At 43.2% G+C, this 20,893-nt stretch overlaps 1 protein-coding gene and 1 pseudogene across 1 annotated transcript in view; both read left to right on the plus strand.

Annotated features, from left to right (window-relative positions):
* Positions 1–1,752: 1,752 nt before the first annotated feature.
* Positions 1,753–1,835, plus strand: LOC112425485 (small nucleolar RNA U13; annotated as a pseudogene).
* A 1,346-nt stretch (positions 1,836–3,181) lies between these two features.
* The window catches only part of LOC105475185 (survival of motor neuron 2, centromeric), a 31,906-nt gene continuing 14,194 nt past the window's right edge, over positions 3,182–20,893 (plus strand). Inside the window, exons 1-5 of the mRNA XM_011730227.2 lie at positions 3,182–3,425; positions 16,688–16,759; positions 19,215–19,334; positions 20,169–20,369; positions 20,526–20,678. Of these exons, the coding sequence (XP_011728529.2) occupies positions 3,345–3,425; positions 16,688–16,759; positions 19,215–19,334; positions 20,169–20,369; positions 20,526–20,678 (627 nt within the window). The 5' untranslated portion in view covers positions 3,182–3,344. The remainder of the gene's footprint in view (positions 3,426–16,687; positions 16,760–19,214; positions 19,335–20,168; positions 20,370–20,525; positions 20,679–20,893) is intronic.

Raw genomic sequence — 20,893 nt, forward strand, 5'->3', positions numbered from 1 at the left:
GCCCACACCACCACACCCAGCTAATTAATTTTTGTAGAGATGGGGCCTCACCATGTTACCCAGGCTGGTCTCCAACTCCTGGGCTCAAATGATCTTCTCTCTCCCACTCAGCCTCCCGAAGTGCTAGGATTACAGGCATAAGCCACCATACTTGGCCCTGTTTTTGTTTTGTTTTTTTTTTTTTTTTTAGGCAAGAGTGTTGCTCTTTCTCACAGGCTGGTGTGCAGTGGCATGATCTCAGCTCATTGCAACCTCCACCTCCCAGTTTCAAGTGATTTTTGTGCTGCAGCCTCCTTAGTAGCTAAGATTACAGGCATGCACCACCATGCCTGGCTGACTTTCGTATCTTCAGTAGAGATGCGGTGTTGCCATGTTGGCTAGGCTGGTCTCAGACTCCTGACCTCATGTCATCCACCTGCCTCGGACTCCCAAAGTGCTGGGATTACAGGTGTGACCCACCGCCCCAGCATCATTTACTTTATCATGAGAGAGGTCCAAAAGTCACTGAAGAGAGATTTTTGGTGTGAAAATTACATATGAAAAAAGACTGATTCCAGTACATGAAATTAAATTCAGTATTTACATTAAGTGCCTTCAAATCTGGTAAAATGGTTTCTTTTGGCAGTTTACCTCATTATATTTTGAATGATTTGTCTATCATATGAAGTAACTCTTATAGTAACTCAGTCCTGGGCACAGCGGCTCAAGTGGGAGGACTACTTAAGCAACTGAGTTTGAGACCAGCCTGGACAACATGGGGAGACCCCTTCTCTCCCAAAAAATAGCTGGGCATGGCAGCATACTGCTAAAGGAGACAGAGTTTTTTTTGTGGGTGATTAAATGTTCTGGAATTAGATAGCAGTGATGGTTGCACAACCTTGTGAATATACTAAGGTTTCCATTCAATCTATCATTCAATTGTACTCTCTAAAATGATGAATTCTATAGTATGTCAACTATATCTCTAAATAATAAAAACAACAGGAAACAGCTGGGCACAGTGGCTCATGCCTGTAATCCCAGCACTTTGGGAGGCCAAGGCGGGTGGATCACAAGGTCAGGACGAAACCCCGTCTCTACTGAAAATACAAAAATTATCTGGGCATGGTGGTGCACTCCTGTAATCGCAGGTACTTGGGAGGCTGAGACAGGAGAATCACTTGAACCCAGGAGATGGAGGTTGCAGTGAGCCGAGATCGCTCCACTGCACTCCAGCCTGGGCGGCAGAGCGAGACTCTATCTCAAAAAGAAAAAATTTTAAAAACAAACAAAAAGAAACCTAGTTCTATATTTTGTTTAAATTTCTTTTTTTAACCATCATGGAATATGTCCATGTAATTTGTTTAAATTTTGACATCAAATGCAATTGTGAGAATTTTTATGATTGAGAAAAATATAAGCAAGCTTTACAAAAATACATATTTTTTTTGACTTTTTTTTTTTTTTTCTCAGAGAGTCTCGCTCTGTCACCCAAGCTGGAGTGCAGTGGTGCGATCTCAGCTCACTGCAACCTCCACCTCCCGGGTTCAAACAATTCTCCTGCCTCAGCCTCCTGAGTACCTAGGATTACAGGTGGGTGCCACCACACCTGGCTAATTTTTGTATTTTTAATAGAGATGGGGTTTCACCATGTTGACCAGGCTGGTCTGAAACTCCTGACCTCAAGTGATCTGCCTGCCTCAGTCTCCCCAAGTGCTGGGATTACAGGAGTGAGCCACCGTGCCCGGCCTTTTTGACTTTTAAATTATCTTGATCCTTTCATAGTTCATAAGTGTGATAATTGGTTTTTCATGTTGATGTATGAGATGTACCTTTGGCACATTACTCTCCTGACATGACATTTAAATTTTTTTTTTTATCTTGTGACAATTTAACTTTTTTGACATATAAAAACTGTATGTATTTATTTGTTTGAGATGGAGTTGCACTCTGTCACTCAGGCTGGAGTGCAGTGGTGTAATCTTGGCTTACTGCAACCTCCGCCTCCTGGGTTCAAGTGATTCTCCTGCCTCAGCCTCCCAAGTAGCTGTGATTACAGGCCTGCACCACCACACCTGGCTAATTTTTGTATTTTTAGTAGAAACGGGCTTTCACCATGTTGACCAGGTTGGTCTCGAACTCCTGACCTCAAGTGATCCACCACTTTGGCCGAGGATCGCTTGAGCTCGGGAGGTCGAGGCTGCAATGAGCCGAGATGGCGCCACTGCACTCTGGTGACAGAGCGGGACTCTGTCTCAAACAAAAAAGGTTGGGGGATCAAATGTCTTCTAGTGTTTAAGGATCTGCCTTCCTTCCCGCCCCCATGTTTGTCTTTCCTTGTTTGTCTTTATATAGATCAAGCAGGTTTTAAATTCGTAGTAGGAGCTTACCATTTACTTTTCCAGTGGGCGGGGGCGGGGGGGAATACACACACACACACACACACACACACACACACACACACCATTTACTTTTCCAGTGGGCGGGGGCGGGGGGGGAATACACACACACACACACACCCCCCCCATTTACTTTTCCAGTGGGCGGGGGCGGGGGGGAATACACACACACACACACACACACACACTCGAGTTAGAGACCAGCCTAAGCAACATGCTGAAACCCCGTCTCAACTAAATATACAACAAATAGCTGGGCGTGGTGGCGCACGCCTATAGTCCTAGCTACTGGGGAGGCTGAGGTGGGAGGATCACTGGAGCCCAAGAAATCGAGGCTGCAGTGAGCCGAGGTCGCGCCGCTGCACTCCAGGCTGAGTGACAGGGCGAGGCTATGTCTCAAAACAAAACAAAACAAAAAAAAAAAAGAAAGGAAATTATATAACACAGTGAAATGAAAGGATTGAGGGAGGCCGGGCGCGGTGGCTCAAGCCTGTAATCCCAGCACTTTGGGAGGCCGAGACGGGCGGATCACGAGGTCAGGAGATCAAGACCATCCTGGCTAACCCGGTGAAACCCCGTCTCTAGTAAAAAATACAAAAAAATAGCCGGGCGAGGTGGCGGGCGTCTGTAGTCCCAGCTACTCGGGAGGCTGAGGCAGGAGAATGGCGTAAACCCGGGAGGCGGAGCTTGCAGTGAGCCTAGATCCGGCCACTGCACTCCAGACTGGGCGACAGAGCAAGACTCCGTTTCAAAAAAAAAAAAAAAAAAAAAAAAAAAAGGATTGAGGGAAATTAAAATTACACGCCATAAAGGTGGGAGGGCGATAACCACTCGTACAAAGCGTGCGAAGTTATTTCAAGCGGTCCTCCAGGCCACCGTGCTGTTCCGCTCCCAGAAGCCCCGGGCGGCGGAAGTCGTCACTCGAAGAAGGGAAGGGGCCCCACGCTGCGCACCCGCAAGTTTACTATGGCGATGAGCAGCGGCGGCAGTGGTGGCGGCGTCCCGGAGCAGGAGGATTCCGTGCTGTTCCGGCGCGGCACAGGCCAGGTGAGGTCGCAGCCAGCGCAGTCTCCCTACCGGCGCTCGCAGCACCCTTCTTCCGGCCCGACTTTCCTTCCACAGCCGCGGGACGGCGTCAAGTCAATCCGCTCACTGGAATTGTCCGCGTTTTTTACGTCTTTTCTCACTCCGTTCCCTGCGAACCCCATCCGTAAGCTCCTTCCTCGAGCAGTTTGGGCTCCTTTATGGCGTTGAGTGGAGGCCCTGCTGCGACTTGGCAGTAACTTATTTTGTTCACCCGTCTTTGGCTGGTGTCGGGGAGGTGAGGGCATTAGGCCAGGTGAAGCAGGGAAACCACTTAGGAGTCTGTTAAGATGATCCGGACTTTAGATCAAGATGTTATTAACAGAGTTAAAGTATTTGGGTTGTGGATATATTTTGAAATCGGAGGCAACAGGTTTTTCAGATAGATTCGATAACGGAGGTTATCCTGAATAGTTGAAAAGATACAGTTGCTTTTTACTGAGATGCGAAAGAGCAGATTGCCAGTAGAGCAGATTTCTCAGGAGTTCAGTCTTGGGCATAGCATGGTGGGGGTGAATTTGACTGGAGTGAGTTGGAGAGTAGGAGAAGAGAAATCCAAGGCAACATTTGACCAGCCTGGGCAACATAGTGTGACTCCGAGTCCACAAAAATTAAAAACACAAAATTTACACAGGCGTTGTGGTTCGCGCCGGTGGTCCCAGCTACTTGGAAGGTTCAGGTCTTGGAAGGCTCAGGGAGGTTGAGGCTGCAGTGAGCTGTGATTGCGCCTCTGGGCGACAGAGCCAGACCCTGTCTTAAAATAAACAAAAACATCGGTAGACATATTTCAAGGAATTTTATTTTTAAAAAAAAATTTTTTTTAAGAGACAAGGTCACTCCCTGTGGCCCAGGCTGGAGTGCAGTGGCGTGATCCTAGCTCATTGCAGCATCAATCTCTTGGCCTCAAGCGACCCTCCTGCTTTAGCCTTTGGAGTAGCTGGGACTAAAGGAGTGAGCCACCACGAAATTTTATTATAAATGGAGGGTAGAGAAATTGGGCAATAAATGGAGGGGAAAGTGAGGTAAGAGGAATTTTAATTGTGTGTGTGTGGTTTTGAGAGAGGGGGGTCTTGCTCTGTTGCCCAGGCTGCTGGGGTGCCAGTGGCGCAATCATGAATCACTACAGCCTTGACTCCTGGGCTCAAGCTATCCTACCACCTTTGCCTCCCAAAGTGCTGGGATTACTGGTGTGAGCCACACTGCACTAAGATGGGAGCAACGTGTTTCAGCATGTTTGTGGATTGATGGGAAAGAAGAATGGGAAAGTTGATGTCGCAAAGAAGAGAATTGCTAGAGCAATGTCCTAGAGTAGGTAAGAAGGGATAGATTTGGCCTTTGTTGGAAACATTAGCGGTTCTTTTGGTAACTAAGAGCTATATAGTTACACATCTATGATATGTGAATGGGCAGATAGGATGGCAGGAGATTTTGAAAGTTCTCTTGATTCTTACTGTTCTCTTAGTGAAAGAAGCAAGGTTATCAGCTAGGAGCTAGGATGAAAGAGGAAAGAGAAGTTGGGAAGTAGATAGTTCTTTAGAAAAGTGGGCAAGGGTTGGACAGGGAAGTTTAGTGGAAATGTTGCTAGGCAACATAAAAGGCCTACTTGAGATTCGTGGTCATGAGTTGAAGGAGACCAGACAGCAAGATTGTGTGTATGAGGGCAGCCACAGAGTAAATGGAGAGTTGAACTTAATACGATTGTAGTTTTACCACGTGGATATGAAGAAGTGAGGGGGAGAAGTACAAACGAGTTATCTTAACAATTGACCATGAAATTTAAGCTGGCTAAGAAAGGAAATGAGGATATTAAGACCCTAAGAGACAGTTTAAAAAGTGGGAGGATCGGCCGGGCATTGTAGCTCACTCCTGTAATCCCAGCGCTTTGCGAGACCCGGGGGGGGGGCGGGGGGGGGGCAGATCACAAGGTCAGGAGTTCGAGACCAGCCTGGCCAATATGGTGAAACCCTGTCTCTACTAAAAATACAAAAATTAGCGGGCGTAGTGGCACATGTCTGTAATCCTAGCTACTCGGGAGACCGAGGCAGAAAAATTACTTGAACCTGGGAGGCAGAGGTTACAGAGAGCCGAGATCACGCCTTTGCACTCCAGCCTGGGCAACAAGAGCAAAACTCCATCTTAAAAAAAAAATACAAAAATTAGCTGGGTGTGGTGGCGCATGCCTGTGATCCCAGCTACTTGGGAGGCTGAGGCAGGAGAGCCACTTGAACACGGGAGGCGGTGGTTGGAGTGAGCTGACATCGCGCCACTGCACTCCAGCGTGGGTGATAGAGCAAGACTCCGTCTCGGGGGGAAAAAAAATTAACTGGACATGGTGGCAGGTGCCTGTAGTCCCAGCTACTAAGGAGGCTGAGGGAGGAAAATTGCTTGAACCTGGGATGTGGAGGTTGCAGTGAGCCGAGATCGCGCCACTGCACTCCAGCCTGGGTGACAGAACGAGATTGTCTCAAAAAAAAAAAAAAAAGTGAGAGGATCAATGTACTGCCAGTCCTAGTGAAGTGGAATGTTTGTCCCCATTAAACCGCTAGTAGGAGTAAGTTGCAGAGCCTAGAAGGTGATGGTTGAGAGAGTGGGATTCTTGAAACTGCATTTATGGAGAGGTTGTGGTTATTGGTTATAATAAATAAATACTGTTGAAGCGAGTGAGTAGCTGAGATTTGGGGATGTGTCAGTTCATTCTTATACTGCTACAAAGACATACCTGAGACCAGGTATTTATAAAGATAAGAGGTTTAGTCAGCTTACAGTTCTGCGGCCTGTACAGGCTTCTCTTGTGGAGGCCTAAGAAAACTTAACAGTCATGGCAGAAGGTGAAGGGGAAGCAAGCCCAGTCTTCGTGTGACCAGCAGGAGAGAGAGAGAAGGGGAAAGTGCTACATACTTTAAAACAACCAGATCTTGTGAGAACTCTTAGCAGGAGACAGCACTAGGGGGATGGTGCTAAATCGTTGGAAATCACCCCCATGATCCAGTCGCCTCCTATCATGCCCACCTCCAACACTGGGGATCACAATTCAGCATGAGATTTGGGTAGGGACACAGAGCCAAACCACATCAGGGGATGTACAAGATTGTGGTGGATAGGAGTTTAGAACCCTGCAAATATAGGGTAGTTGAAGGGATCATTTACATGGATATTTAAATCACCAAAAATTATGGCAGTGTTGGAGAGAGAACTGCAATGTAAACATTAAGGAATGAGGAAGAGTGACTCAGGATGCTGTAGATGATGACTGCAGTAGGAAGTGATAATAGACTGTGAGTCTGGTGACAAGATTTTCCTTCTTACCCCGCCCCCCCAAACAGAGACTCTTTCTCTTGCCCAGATGGGAGTGCAGTGGCGCAATCACGGCTCACTACAACCTCCTCCCAGGCTCAAGTGATTCTCCCACTTCAGCCTCTCAAGTAGCTGGAACTACAGGCACTGACCACCATGCCTGGCTACTTTTTGTCAGGATTTTCAAAGCTGGGAATTTTTAGAGGGGAATGGAGGAGAATAATCTGGAAGTGCAAGTAAGAAGCAGGGAAGATTTCTTTCCCACATCTCCAGTAGGTACCGTGATATGAAGAGTGTGGAGGAGAAAAGAGGAGACATCTAACATTTGAGATGACTGCAGAGGAAAAGGCATCCTCGGGGAGTTGGATTTTACTTAGAGTGAGAAATGAAGGGATGATTCAGAGGTTAAAGAGTGGGATTTTGTTATTTACTCAAGGGAGCACAGTGGAACTTTCAGGAAGTGGTAGGAGAAGGTAGAAGATGGCAGGGTGTTGGGAATAATTTGAGAAATCTGAGCTGCTGGAAGTGACTGAGAATCAGATATAAAGGCGGTCCTGATGTTCTGTTCTGGCTGCCGTTGCCGTGTAACGAATCTGCCAAAACTTAGTGGCTTGAAACAACAAAGAACATTTTATTATTTCTCATCGTTTCTGTGGGTCAGGAATTTGTGAGGGCCTTGCTGGGCAGTTTTCGTGCAGCTGTCTCGTGGTTGTGCCTACATAGTTGCTAGAGCTTCAGTAGCTGGGGACTGAGCAACTAGGGATTGGCAGGCTATCTCTTTTTTTCAAGTAGTCTCATGAAGATTTCTTTATGTGGTTTCAATGTGTGGGCTGGTTTGGATTTCATTATAGCGTGGTGGCCTCAGTTGGATTGATGTTTTGTGATCCTTCTCATCCCTCCTTGTCCTGTCCCCAGACAACCACTGATCTACTTTCTGTCACCATAGATTAGCTTGCATTTTTAATAATTTTATAAGCATGGAATGATAAGTACCTTTTTTGTCATGTTTCTTTTACTTCGCATAGCTATTTTGATTTTCATCCATTTTATTGCTGAGTAGTGTTCCATTGCATTTATATACTATACTGTATCCATTGCTTAGTTGTGAACATTTGGGCTTTTTCCAGTTTGGGACTGTTAATAAGTAGAGCCACTGTGAATATTAGTGTATAAGACTTCGTATAGCCAAGGCTGGCAGATCACTTGAGCCCAGGAGTTCTGAGACCAGCCTGGGAAAAATGGTAAAGCCCCTGTCTTTTTATTTTAAAATCAAAAATTAAAAATTTTCTATAAAAAGAATTTTAAAAAGACTTTATATAGACGTATGCTTTCATTTTTCTTGAGTAAATACTTAGGTCACAGGGTAGATGTATTTTTAAGTCTTTAAGGAGCTGTCAAACTCTTCTTCAAAGCGGTGGTTGCACCATTTTACTTTTGAATGTAACAGAGTTTAATTGAGCAAAGAACAATTCAAAAGTTGGACAGCCCCCTCAACTAGAATAGGTTCAGAGCAGCTCCCCCATTTTGCATTTTGACCAGCAATGTATGAAAGTTCCATTTGCTCAGTGTCCCTGCAAACACTTGATATGGTCAGTCTTTTTAATTTTAGGCATTATAATAGATGTAGTGGCGTCTTGTGATTTTAATTAGCGTTTCCTAATGACCAGTGCTGCTCTTGATCATTTCATGAGCTTATTTGCCATCCGTATGTCTTCTTTGGTGAAGTGTCTGTTCAAATCATTTGGGTTTTTTTTATTTTATTTTGGAGACAGTGTCTCACTCTGTCACCTAGGCTGTTGTGCAGTGGTGCAATCACACAGCCTACTGCAGCCTCCACCTCCTGCTCACAATCTTCTTGCCTCAGCCTTCTGAGTAGCTGAAATTACGAGCACGCACCACCATGCCTGGCTAATCTTTTTTTTCTTTTTTTTTTTACACGGAGTCTCGCTCTGTTGCCCAGGCTGGAGTGCAGTGGCACAATCTTGGCTCACTGCAACCTCTGTCTCCCAGGTTCATGCCATTCTCCTGCCTCAGCCTTCCCAGTAGCTGGGACCACAGGCGCCCACCACCACGCCCGGCTAATTTTTTGTATTTTTAGTAGAGACGGGGTTTCACCGTGTTAGCCAGGAAGGTTTCCATCTGCTGACCTTGTGATCCACCTGCCTCTGCCTCCCAAAATGCTGGGATTACAGGCGTGAGCCACCACGTCCGGCCAAACTGGCTAATTTTTTAAAAATTTTGTAGAAACGAGGTCTCGTTATGTTGCCTGGGCTTGTCGTGAACTCCTGGGCTCAAGCTATCTTTCCTGCCTCAGCCTCCCAAAGACTGGGATTGTAAGTATGAGCCACTGCACCTGGCCAACTTACTCATCTTTTAATTGAATTTTTTTGTTGTTGCGGTTTGAAAGTTCTTCGTATTTGCTGCGTACAATATCTTTATCAGATAGGTAACTTGCATGTATTTTCTCCCGGTTTACCACTTGGTTTTTCATTTTGTTAGCAACATCTTTTTAAGAACAGAAAATCTTAATTTTGCTGAAATCTAATTTTTCAGTTTTCTCTTTGATGGTTTTGAGAGAGGAGGTAAAAAGAGACTAGCTAGGCCGATAGACAAAGAGTCCTCGGTAGAACTTCCCTTCTAACAAAAAGCAGCCCAAGAAATCACTTCTGTTCCAACTAGGAGCAGCCTGGAAGATCGGGCTGTAAACATTGATAAAGAAGCAGTTCTGACACCGAGAGGGAGCTTCCTGGGTAATCAGCAAGCTTCACATATGTACAATGGGTCCCAGTAAACAACAGTGGACCTTAGTGAGCACATTCCTTTTTTTTTTGGACATACTCAGATAAGGAAGCTGAAAGCGTGCATGTTGTGGGTTGTTGGGGATGCCTGCAGCTGCACGGAGAGAAAGGGGCACCTGGGACCAGGCATGTCCACCATGGAGGCTCCACCTCCCCTTATTTAGCACATGCACGATAGGAAAGAGATAAGCAATGTGGAGTAGCTCAGGCCAAGGACCTGCCTGCATAATAAAAGGTTGGGGTGGGGGCTGCCAGAGATTCACGCTCTATGCAGATGGCACACCTGGTCCTAACTGGTTTTTTGCTCCCTATGGAGATAAGATACCCCCTTTCCATTAGGTCATTTATAAAAATGCTTGCATTTCACCCTGGAATGGCAACCCTTTTCAGGACCCCTCTCTGCAGGAGAGAGCTATTCTCTTTTATTTGCCTATTAAATTTCTGCTCTACCTCACACCCTTGGTGTGTCAGCGTCCTTGATGTCCTCGGTGTGAGACCAAGAACTTCGGGTGCCATCCTGGGCAACAAAGCCATTTCAGTTTGTTCTTTTGTTATAGGCAATCCGTGATCACAGATTTCTCTCTCTTTTTTTTTTTTTTAATACAGTTTAGAGTTTTAATTTTACACTTAGGTCTGTAATCCATTTTGAGGTAATTCTTATATATGGCTCAATGTAGGTGGAAATTTGGTTTGTTTTTGCATAAGGATTTCCAATAGTTTTACCATCATTCCTTGAAACTACTATGCTTTCTCTGTTAAACCACATTTGTAACTTTAGTTAAAATCAATCATAAGGCCGGGCGCGGTGGCTCAAGCCTGTAATCCCAGCACTTTGGGAGGCCGAGACGGGCGGATCACGAGGTCAGGAGATCGAGACCATCCTGGCTAACACGGTGAAACCCCGTCTCTACTGAAAAATACAAAAAAAAAAAAAAACTAGCTGGGCGAGGTGGCGGGTGCCTGTAGTCCCAGCTACTCAGGAGGCTGAGGCAGGAGAATGGCGTGAACCCGGGAGGCAGAGCTTGCAGTGAGCCGAGATCCGGCCACTGCACTCCAGCCTGGGCGACAGCGTGAGACTCCGTCTCAAAAAAAAAAAATAAATAAATAAATCATAATATCACAGGGCTATTTCTGACTCTAAATTCTGTTACATTGTCTGTTAGCCTATATTGATGTCAGTACTACACTTTTAATTACTATAGCTTCAGAGTATGTCTTGTAAACCAAAAATAAAATTATAGGCACCCCCCTGCACAACCAACTGAATGGACCCATCCTCTCATCCAAGGGCATTCCAAAATTAACCTGAAAAACTAGTTCAAGCCATGATGGAAGGGGGAGTTGGACATGTCTCATCACACCCTCCTCCCTTTTGGAATTACTGATACAACAGACTCTTAAAGTCTGATAAGAAACATTTACAACCTACCCTCTCTGAAGCCTGCTACCTGGTAGCTTCATCTGCATGATAAAACCTTTGTCTCCACAACCCCTTATGGTAACCCAAACATTCCTTTCTACTTGAAATTCTGTTGATTTCAAGTAGTGGCCAATTAGAAAATCTTTAAATCTTCCTATGAGGTAGAAACCTCCCTACCCCCACTTTGAGTTGTCCCGCCTTTCACGACAGAACTCATATACATCTTACATATATTGATTGGTGCTGCATGTCTCCCTAAAATGTATAAAACAAAGCTGTACCCCACCACCTTGGGGACATGTCATCAGGACCTCCTGAGGGCTGTGTCATAGGTGCGTCTTTAACCTTGGCAAAATAAACTTTCTAAATTGATTGAAACCTGTCTCAGATACTTTGGTTTACAATCTTAAAGTTAGGTAATGTAAATTGTCCAGCTTTGGTTTATTTGTGTCCTTAGTATTTCCATATAAATTTTAGAATCAGCTTTTCAATTTAATATACTACTTTTCTCTTAGATCCACAATTAAATATATTTGATGCTAACAATTCTGGTTTTTTGTTTTTTTGTTTTTTTGTTTTTCTGGACAGAGTTTCACTCTTGTTGCCCAGGCTGGAGTGCAGTGGCGCAATCTTGGCTCACCACAACCTCTACCTCCTAGGTTAAAGCAGTTCTCCTGCCTCAGCCTCCCGAGTAGCTGGGATTACAGGCATGCACCACCACGCTAATTTTGTATTTTTAGTAGAGATGGGGTTTCTCCATGTTCATCAGGCTGGTCTCGAACTCCTGACCTCAGGTGATCCACCCACCTCGGCCTCCCAAAGTGTAGAGATTACAGGCGTGAGCCACTGCGCCTGGCCAGTTCTGTTATTTTTAAAACCCAAGTTTCCCTGGTCAATCTTGGTTGGATGAAGCTTATTTTTAGTAGATTCCCCTGAAAGGCTAGGGAGTACAGTATTCTACATTTTAATCTTTTCTTAGTCTTGCTACTTCAAGCATATAAAATTCTTGGCTCATACTTTTTCCCCATAAATTTCTATGAGAAAGTCTAATGATAACTGATTTTTTTTATTTTGTAACTTAGTCTTTTTGCTTAGAGGCTCTAAGGATGGGAGGGGGTTCTTCCTCCCATCCCTAGGAATTTTTCTTTTTTTTTAAATTCCTGACCACTAGACCACCAGGGACATTGTTTTGTTTTTATTCTTCAGGGACCCCATGTGTACCTATGTTAAATAAATACTGTTTGCCAACTTATCAACCATTTTGCTTTTTATTTATTTTTGTTCCTTTGGTTCTTTTTCATTCCTTTGCTTTGGTGCTCCTTAGGTTTTCAGTCAGATATATTTGTCCTTGGGTACCTTGTAATCAGTATTACTTTTTCTTCTGTCAGTTTGTTTTCTGTTCGTTTTGAAATTACTTGTTTCCTGGTCTGGCAGTAACAGTTGAGATATGAGGAGTTTGAGTTACCATCTGTCTGTGTATCTTGCTTTAAGACTGCACTCTTCTATTGATATCACTGTTCTCTGATTCTGTGATTTCTTTATTTCTTCAGGACCACCCTTCATTTTCTACTGTTTGCTTCCTTTTTTTTTTTTTTTTTTTTTTTTTTTTTTTTTTTTTTGAGATGGAGTCTCACTCTATCACTCAGACTGGAGTGCAGTGGTGTGATCTTGGCTCACTGCAACCTCTGCCTCCCGGGTTCCAGCAGTTCTCCTGCCTCAGCCTCCCAAGTAGCTGGGACTACAGGTGCACACCACCATGCCCAGCTAAGTTTTGTATTTTTAATAGAGATGGGGTTTTGCCGCATTGGCAGGCTGGTCTCAAACTCCATACCTCGAGTAATCCACCCACCTCTGCATCCCAAAGTGTTGGGATTACAGTCATGAGCCGCCGTGCCCGGCCTCCCCCGCCTACCTCCCCCCCCTTTTTTTTTTCGAGACAGAGATTACAGGTGTGAGCCACTGGACCCCAGCCTGTTTTTATTCCTTTTACCACATCTCCAAGGAACATCTTCCCTTCCAAGTGGGAATGTAACCTTGAACAAGTCAGTTAATCTCTTTGTGATTACTTTTCTTATCTGCAAAGTGACTTAATGCTTTTAAGTACTTTTTTTTTTTTTTTAAGACAGGGTCTCTGTCACCCTGGCTGGAGTGCAGTGGCATGATCTCTGATCTCCACTCCCTGCAATCTCCTCTTCCCTGGTTCAAGCAGTCCTGCCACCTTAGCCTTCTGAATAGCTGGGACTACAGATGTGAACCACCACGCCCAGCTAATTTTTGTACTTTTTGTAGAGATGGGGTTTTCCCATATTGCCCAGGTTGGAATTATAAGTACTTTTTATCATACAGCAAGATTGACAGTTTTATATTGGAACACATTTATCTCTATATAATAGAGATTAACAGGAAAATGACAAGGCTGGGTGCGGTGGCTCATGCCAATAATCCCAGCACTTTGGGAGGCTGAGGTGGGAGGATCACTTGAGGTCAGGAGTTTGAGACCAGTCTTGCCGAGATGATGAAAGCCCATGTCTACTAAAAATATAGAAATTAGCCCAGCTTGATGGTGGGAGCCTGTAATCCCAGCTACTTGAGAGACTGAGGCAGGAGAATCACTTGAACCTGGGCAGCAGAAGTTGCAGTGAGCTGAGATCGTGCCACTGCACTCCAGCCTGGGTGGCAGAGCGAGACTCTTGTCTCAAGAGAAAGTGAACAAACAAACAAACAAAAAAAATAACAAACTTTTTTGGAATTCATTGGCTAATACCGTACCAAATCCAAAATACTCTATAGTATACCAAATCCAACTCTACCTTATAGTATAAATTGGATTCTATTTGGACTTGTCTCACTGATCCCTCAAACAGTGTATTTTATTTTTTATCGAAGTAAAAAAATTTGTCATTTTAGCCATTTTTAAGTATATAGTTCAGTAACATTAAGTATGTTCATGTTGTTGTGCAATAGATCTTCAGAACTTTTTCGTCTTACAGCCTGAAACTCTACCCATTAGCAAATCCCCATTTCTCCTTCCACTTAGCCCATGGTAATCATCATTCTTTCTAATTTTATAAATTTGACTATTTTAGTTACCTCACATAAGTAAATTCTTTTTTTTTTTTTTTTTTTTTTTGAGATAGTCTTGCTCTGTTGCCTAGGCTGGAGTGCAGTGGCACTATCTCGGCTCACTCTAAGCTCCGCCTGTTGGGTTCACACCATTCTCCTGCCTCAGCCTTCCATATAGCTGGGACTACAGATGCCCACCACCACACCCTGCTAATTTTTTGTATTTTTAGTAGAGACAGGGTTTCACCGTGTTAGCCAGGCCAGGATGGTCTCGATCTCCTGACCTCGTGATCCACCCGCCTTAGTCTCCCAAAGTGCTGAGATTACAGGCATTAGCCACTGTGCCTGGCCTCACATAAGTAAATTCTTATAGTGTGTTTATTTTTGCTTCCATACCTTTTTTGTTGTCCTTGTTCATGTTCTTACTTGGAATGCGTTCTATTTTGTCTACCTGTACAAATCCTATTGGTTTTTTGGTTTTTTTCTTCCCCCCCCCCCCGCCCCACAAAGTCTCAATTTGTTACCCAGGCTAGAGTGCAGCGGCACCATCTCCACTCACTGCATCCTTGACTTCCTGGGCTCAAGTGACCCTCTCGCCTCAGCCCTGCAGGTGGCTGGGACTACAGGCGTGTGCCACCATGCCCAGCTAAATTTGTTTTTTGTTTGCTTGTTTTTGAGACGGAGTCTCACTCTGTTGCCCAGGCTGGAGTGCAGTGGCACAATCTCGGCTCACTGCGATTTCTGCCGCCTGGGTTCAAGCGATTCTCCTGCCTCAGCCTCCTGAGCAGCTGGGATTACAGGTACCTGCCACCACGCCAGTTTATTTTTGTAGTTTTAGTAAAGATGAGGTTTCACCTTGTTGGCCATGCTGGTCTCGAACTCCTGACCTCGTGATCTGCCTGCCTCGACCTCCCTAAGTGCTGTAATTACAGGCGTGAGCCACCATACCCGGCCAAAATTTTTGTATTTTTAGTAGACACAAGGTTCTTGCCCTGTTGCCTAGGCTGGTCTCGAACTCCTGAACTCAAGCAATTCACCTGCCTTGGCCTCTCAAAATGCTGGGATTACAAGCCACTGTGCCCAGCCTAAATCCTGTTGGTTTTTTTTGTTTTGTTTTGTTTTGTTCTGTTTGTTTTTTGAGACAGAGTCTCGCTATGTCTCTCAGGCTGGAGAGCAGTGGCGCGATCTTGGCAGACTACAACCTCCGCCTCCCAGGTTCAAGTGATTCTCCTGCCTCAGCCTCCCAAGTACCTGGGATTACAGGCATGTGGTACCAGGTCCAACTAATTTTTCTATTTTTAGTAGAGACAGGGTTTCACCATATTGGCCAGGCTGGTCTCGAACTCCTGACCTCGTGATCCACCCACCTCGGCCACCCAAAGTGCTGGGATTACAGGCGTGAGTGGTTTTTATTTCTTAGGTCGGATTCCTGCATATGATCTTTCAGTATACATTAGTTTCTTTCCTTTTTAATTAAAATACTGTTTATATTTCACATTTTGATGTTTGTTCAGATTTGTTTTATATTGTTTTTTGTTTCGTCTTGTGTGATCGTCTTAAATCCCTAGTTAGATCATAACTGAACAGTAACATGTTTCTATATATCTCTCAGTGACTTGCACAGTGCTAGTAGTGCTAAAAAAATATTTATTATTCTTATTTTGTCGTCGTCGTTGTTAGACAGGGTCTTGATCTGTCACCCAGGCTAGAAGGCAATGGGAAAATCATTGCTTACAGCAACCTCCAACAACTGGGCTCATGTAATTCTCCTGCCTCAGCCTCCCAATTAGCTGGGGTTACAGGCATGAGCCACCATGTCTAGACAAAAATATTTCTAGGTGCGGTGGCTCATGCGTGTAATTCCCACACTTGGGAAGCCGAGCGAGGCTGGAGAATGACTTGAGCCTAGGAGTTCAAGACCAGCTTGGCTAAGATGGCGAGACCCCATCTCTACAAAAAATTTTAAAAACTAGCCAGGCATGGTGGCATGCACCTATATTCCCAGCTACTCAGTGGGCTGAGGTGGAGGGTCGTTTGAACACAGGAATTTGAGGGGAGAAAAAAGGCAGAGAGAGAGAAGTGAAGAAAGAAAGGAGGGAGGGAGAGAAGAAAGAAACAAAATAAAGGAAAAGAAAGAAAGAAAACTGATACCAGGAAAGCAGGAAAGGGAAATGGAAGTAAAAAATAATAATAAAAATAAAATGAAAATTGGTTAGTCACTATTAACAATTTTGTATCCTTATAATCTGGAAACATAATTTCAAAAGAAAAAATATTCTTTGGATCATAGGTTCTGAGGTCAGAACAGCTTTCCCATAGTCTAGATGAAGTCAAGTTTTATCTGATCTTAATTGAAATAAGTGTAGCTGGCCTTGAACAAATCTACTCATGGTCTGTAGATAGGAATTAAATTGTAGGGGCATTCACTTTATGGCATTCATTCTTAGAACATTTACCTATGTCCAGCTTTTGAAGTAAAGTCACAAAACCTCTAAGCAGGTTAAGTTTCCTGTGGCTTTATTTAGGATTTTAAATACTCATTTTCAGTGTAATTTGGTTATGTGTAGATTAAGATGACTGTTGGTACTAACATACATTTTCTGATTAAACCTATCTGAACATGAGTTGTTTTTATTTCTTACTCTTTCCAGAGTGATGATTCTGACATTTGGGATGATACAGCATTGATAAAAGCATATGATAAAGCTGTGGCTTCATTTAAGGTATGAAATGCTTACTTACTTGTTTTCTTATTTTCTCTCGTTATTCATTTGGAAAGGAATTGATGACATACAGTAAAGTGTTAAAGTACATGTTACTCAGTTTTCATTTTGAAGATTAGATGATAATATGAGTTAGTTAAATCAGGTGATATCTTCCTTTAGAAGTTGATAGCCTATATATGTCATCCTTTTTATGAAGGCAATTTAAATAAAATTTAAAATATTTATTCCTACCTGGGTATGGTGGCTCACTCCTGTGACCTCAGCACTTTGAGAAGCCAAGGCAGGTGGATCACCTGAGGTCAGGAGTTCGAGACCAGCCTGGCCAACATGGTGAAACCCCATCTTTAATAAAAATACAAAAATTAGCCAAGCGTGGTGGCACATGCCTGTAATCCCAGCTGCTTGGGACACTGAGGCAGGAGAATCACTTGAACCTGGGAGGCAGAGGTTGCAGTGAGCCAAGATCGTACCACTGCACTCCAGCCTGGGCGATAGAGTGAGACTTCATCTCAGAAAACAAACAAAAAGTGTATTCCTTTTAGTATTTTTACATTGTATCAAACTATAGAAGTCCTCTAATTGAGATTAATAGGAAAAGGACAACCTGAATTATAATTTTAAACATTTAACAAGCATTTAATAAAATAATGATGAAGATAAATAGCATTAGTACGGCAATTAATACTTGTAGCATGCTGACAGTACTCTATGTGCTTTGCATATATTAAATTAATCTAATCATCTCAAATTCTGTAAGTTGGGTATCAAGTCAAGTGTTCCTATTGGGTAGGAATATACAGTTCTTTTAGGCAGCATAGTATGGTTCTGTGTCTCAAGACACTTATACAGTTGGCCAACATCAGCACCTTCTCCACTCTCTGAGATGTTTAGTCTTACTGAGCACTAAATAAGGGTCATCAGTAGTCCAGGCTACCTTGAACAGAGCATATACTCATACGGTGTATAAAGAGTACCAAGCATACAGAGTTCATGTCTTTCTCATAGTTACTCTTGTAACGTGAGCTAAGGATCAGACCTCTATGTCACCTTTGTAACTGATTTCTAGATTTTTTTTTTTTTTTTGAGATGGGGTCTTGCCGTGTCACCCAGGCTAGAGTGTGTAGTGGCATGATCATGCCTCATTGTAGCCTTCAACTCATGAGCTCAAACAATCCTCCTACCTCAGCTTCCTGAGTAGTTGGGACCACAGGTGTGTGCCATCACACCCAACTCACTTTTGTTTTCTATGTAGAGATGCAGTCTCACCCTGTTGCCCAGGCTGGCCTGGAACTCCTGAGCTTAAAAGATCCCTCCGCCTTGACCTCCCAAAGTGCTAGGATTACAGGCATGAGCCACTGCACCCGGCCTAATTTTTAAATGTGCTTTCCAGTATACACTGAAACTAGAAGTCAACTAAAGAAGAATTACCAAGAGAGTTCTATAAAATAGAGATTGAAATGGGGCTCAGTGTGGGGTGGGTTGGTTATATTTCAGGGAGAAGTAATCTGAGTAAAGGAGGAAAAGAACTGACGCGGGAAAACGATAGTTTTAGTATTGAGTTTGAGTATGAATTAAGTTGAGATTGAGTTTGAATTAAGTTGAGGTTGAATATGAATTAAGTTGAGGTTGAGTTTGAGGTATGAATTAAGATGTGAAATTGATCATTGGAAATGTTAGATTGACAACAGTCAGAGCTGGATTAAGAGCTTCATAAGTGTGTTTGCAGACTGTTGTAACTAAAGTAATAAGAATAGATGGCCTTGGCTGGGTGCGGTGGCTCATGCCTGTAATCCGAGCACTTTGGGAGGCCAAGGCGAGCAAACCACAAGGTCAGGAGTTCAAGACCAGCCTGGCCAATGTGGTGAAACCCCATCTTCACTAAAAATACAAAAATTAGCTGGGCATGGTGGTACACACCTGTAATCCCAGCTACTCAGGAGGCTGAGGCAGGGGAATCGCTTGAATCCGGGAGGCGGAGGTTGCAGTGAGCTGAGATCAGCGCGACTGCACTCCAGGCTGGTGACAGAGTGAGACTCTGTGTTAAAAAAAAAAAAAAAAGATGGCCTTAAGCAAGTAAAGAAGGATGGCCAGCTCTTATTGGGAATGCCTAAATCTAAGGTTTAATCAGAAGTAATGAAACCACTGGGGCCCTACATTGCCATGACATCCAAGGGGCCATGAATATCAGGAAGAAAGATAATTAACAGGGTCTAATGTTACAGAGAGGTTGAGAGGAAAGAGATTTGATTAAAAGGGTCTTTAGAGCTGATAATCAGATGTATGATGCCTTTAAGAGCAGTTTTATAGTGTAGGGAGTGGTCAAAAGAGGAAATAGATGCTTTCTGAGGTGATGGAGCCTTGAGACTAGCTTATAGTGGTAACTGGGTTGTGTTGTGACTTTTATTCTATGCACCACCCTGTAACATGTACATTTTTATTCCTATTTTCATAGCATGCTCTGAAGAATGGTGACATTTGTGAAACTTCAGGTAAACCAAAAACCACACCTAAAAGAAAACCTGCTAAGAAGAATAAAAGCCAAAAGAAGAATACTGCAGCTCCCTTAAAACAGGTTATTTTAAAATGTTGAGATTTAACTTCAAAGGATGTCTCGTTAGTCCTTATTTAATAGTGTAAAATGTCTTTACCTTAAGTGATTAGTACAGTGTTTATGTTGACATATAATTACACAACTTCAAAAACAACTATTAAATTTTCTGTTATTTAGGAACATGCATGTTAGTCATGAAAGTATAAAGAATTAGATGGGAATGATAAATGCTAAAATCAGGACATGTGTTCCATTTGTGAGTGGAAGGCAGGGAAAAGGTGCCGTTTGGGAGGAGTACCCAAGAGCCGTAAGCTGAATTGGCAGTGTTTTACATCTTAAGCTGAGAGATAGATTTTTTTCCCCTTTTTCTTCAAAAACCCTAAAACTATTAATTCCAAGGAACCCAGAAGTCTAGGTGGATTATTTCTGCTAGTAGTCCTGAAAGCTGAATATTTTGGTGTCTTTTGAGCCAACTTTAGTTTCATCATTACCAAGGGGAAGAGAGCTGACAGTTGACGAGCACTTGGTCTAGGCCAGTCCAGAGTGCTGGGCACCATATGCATTTTCTCTCCCTCCTGCTGTTCACCACAAATATGGGAGGTAGCTTATATTATAGCCATCTAATAAGATAGGGAAACTAAGACTCAAAGAGATTCAGAAACGTGTACATGATTATAAAAGCGAGAGTTGGAATTCAGATTTATGTATTTAGACCCCAAGCCTTTCTCATTACATTATTTTGCCTTCCAAGTGTCTACCCTCTATCCTTTGCCTCCACACTGATCAAAACAAGATGTTAGTTTGCCCTCTTCAAAAGAAATGTGTGCATGTATGTATCTTTGATTTCTTTTGTAGTGGAAAGTTGGGGACAAATGTTCTGCCATTTGGTCAGAAGACGGTTGCATTTACCCAGCTACCATTGCTTCGGTTGATTTTAAGAGAGAAACCTGTGTTGTGGTTTACACTGGATATGGAAATAGAGAGGAGCAAAATCTGTCCGATCTACTTTCCCCAATCTCTGAAGTAGCTAATAATATAGAACAGAATGCTCAAGAGGTAAGGATACAAAAAAAAAATTCAATTTCTTGAAGCAGAGACTAGATGAGAAACTGTTAAACAGTATATATAGTTGTCAGTTTGATCCACTGAGGCATTAATTTTTTCTTAATGACACTCTTATAACAAAAACCTGCATATTTTTTCTTTTTAAAGAATGAAAATGAAAGCCAAGTTTCAACAGATGAAAGTGAGAACTCCAGGTCTCCTGGAAGTAAATCAGATAATATCAAGTCCAAATCTGCTCCATGGAACTCTTTTCTCCCTCCACCACCCCCCATGCCAGGGCCAAGACTTGGACCAGGAAAGGTAAACCTTGTATGAAAGGTTTTTCAGAAAATAGTTAATATCGGGACATATAACCTCTCTGTTAACTAATTTGTAGCTCTCCCATGAAATTTTTGTAGCTTAAATACACAAGAATTTTTTGAAAAGGAAATAAGGTGATGCAAAATAGTTAATTTTTAAAAAAAGTTAGACACTGCAGTGGATGCAACAATGCTTTATATGAAAGATTTATCTGG

This window comes from Macaca nemestrina, chromosome 6 (genome assembly GCF_043159975.1).
Source record: "Macaca nemestrina isolate mMacNem1 chromosome 6, mMacNem.hap1, whole genome shotgun sequence".
Taxonomy (NCBI): Eukaryota; Metazoa; Chordata; class Mammalia; order Primates; family Cercopithecidae; genus Macaca; species Macaca nemestrina.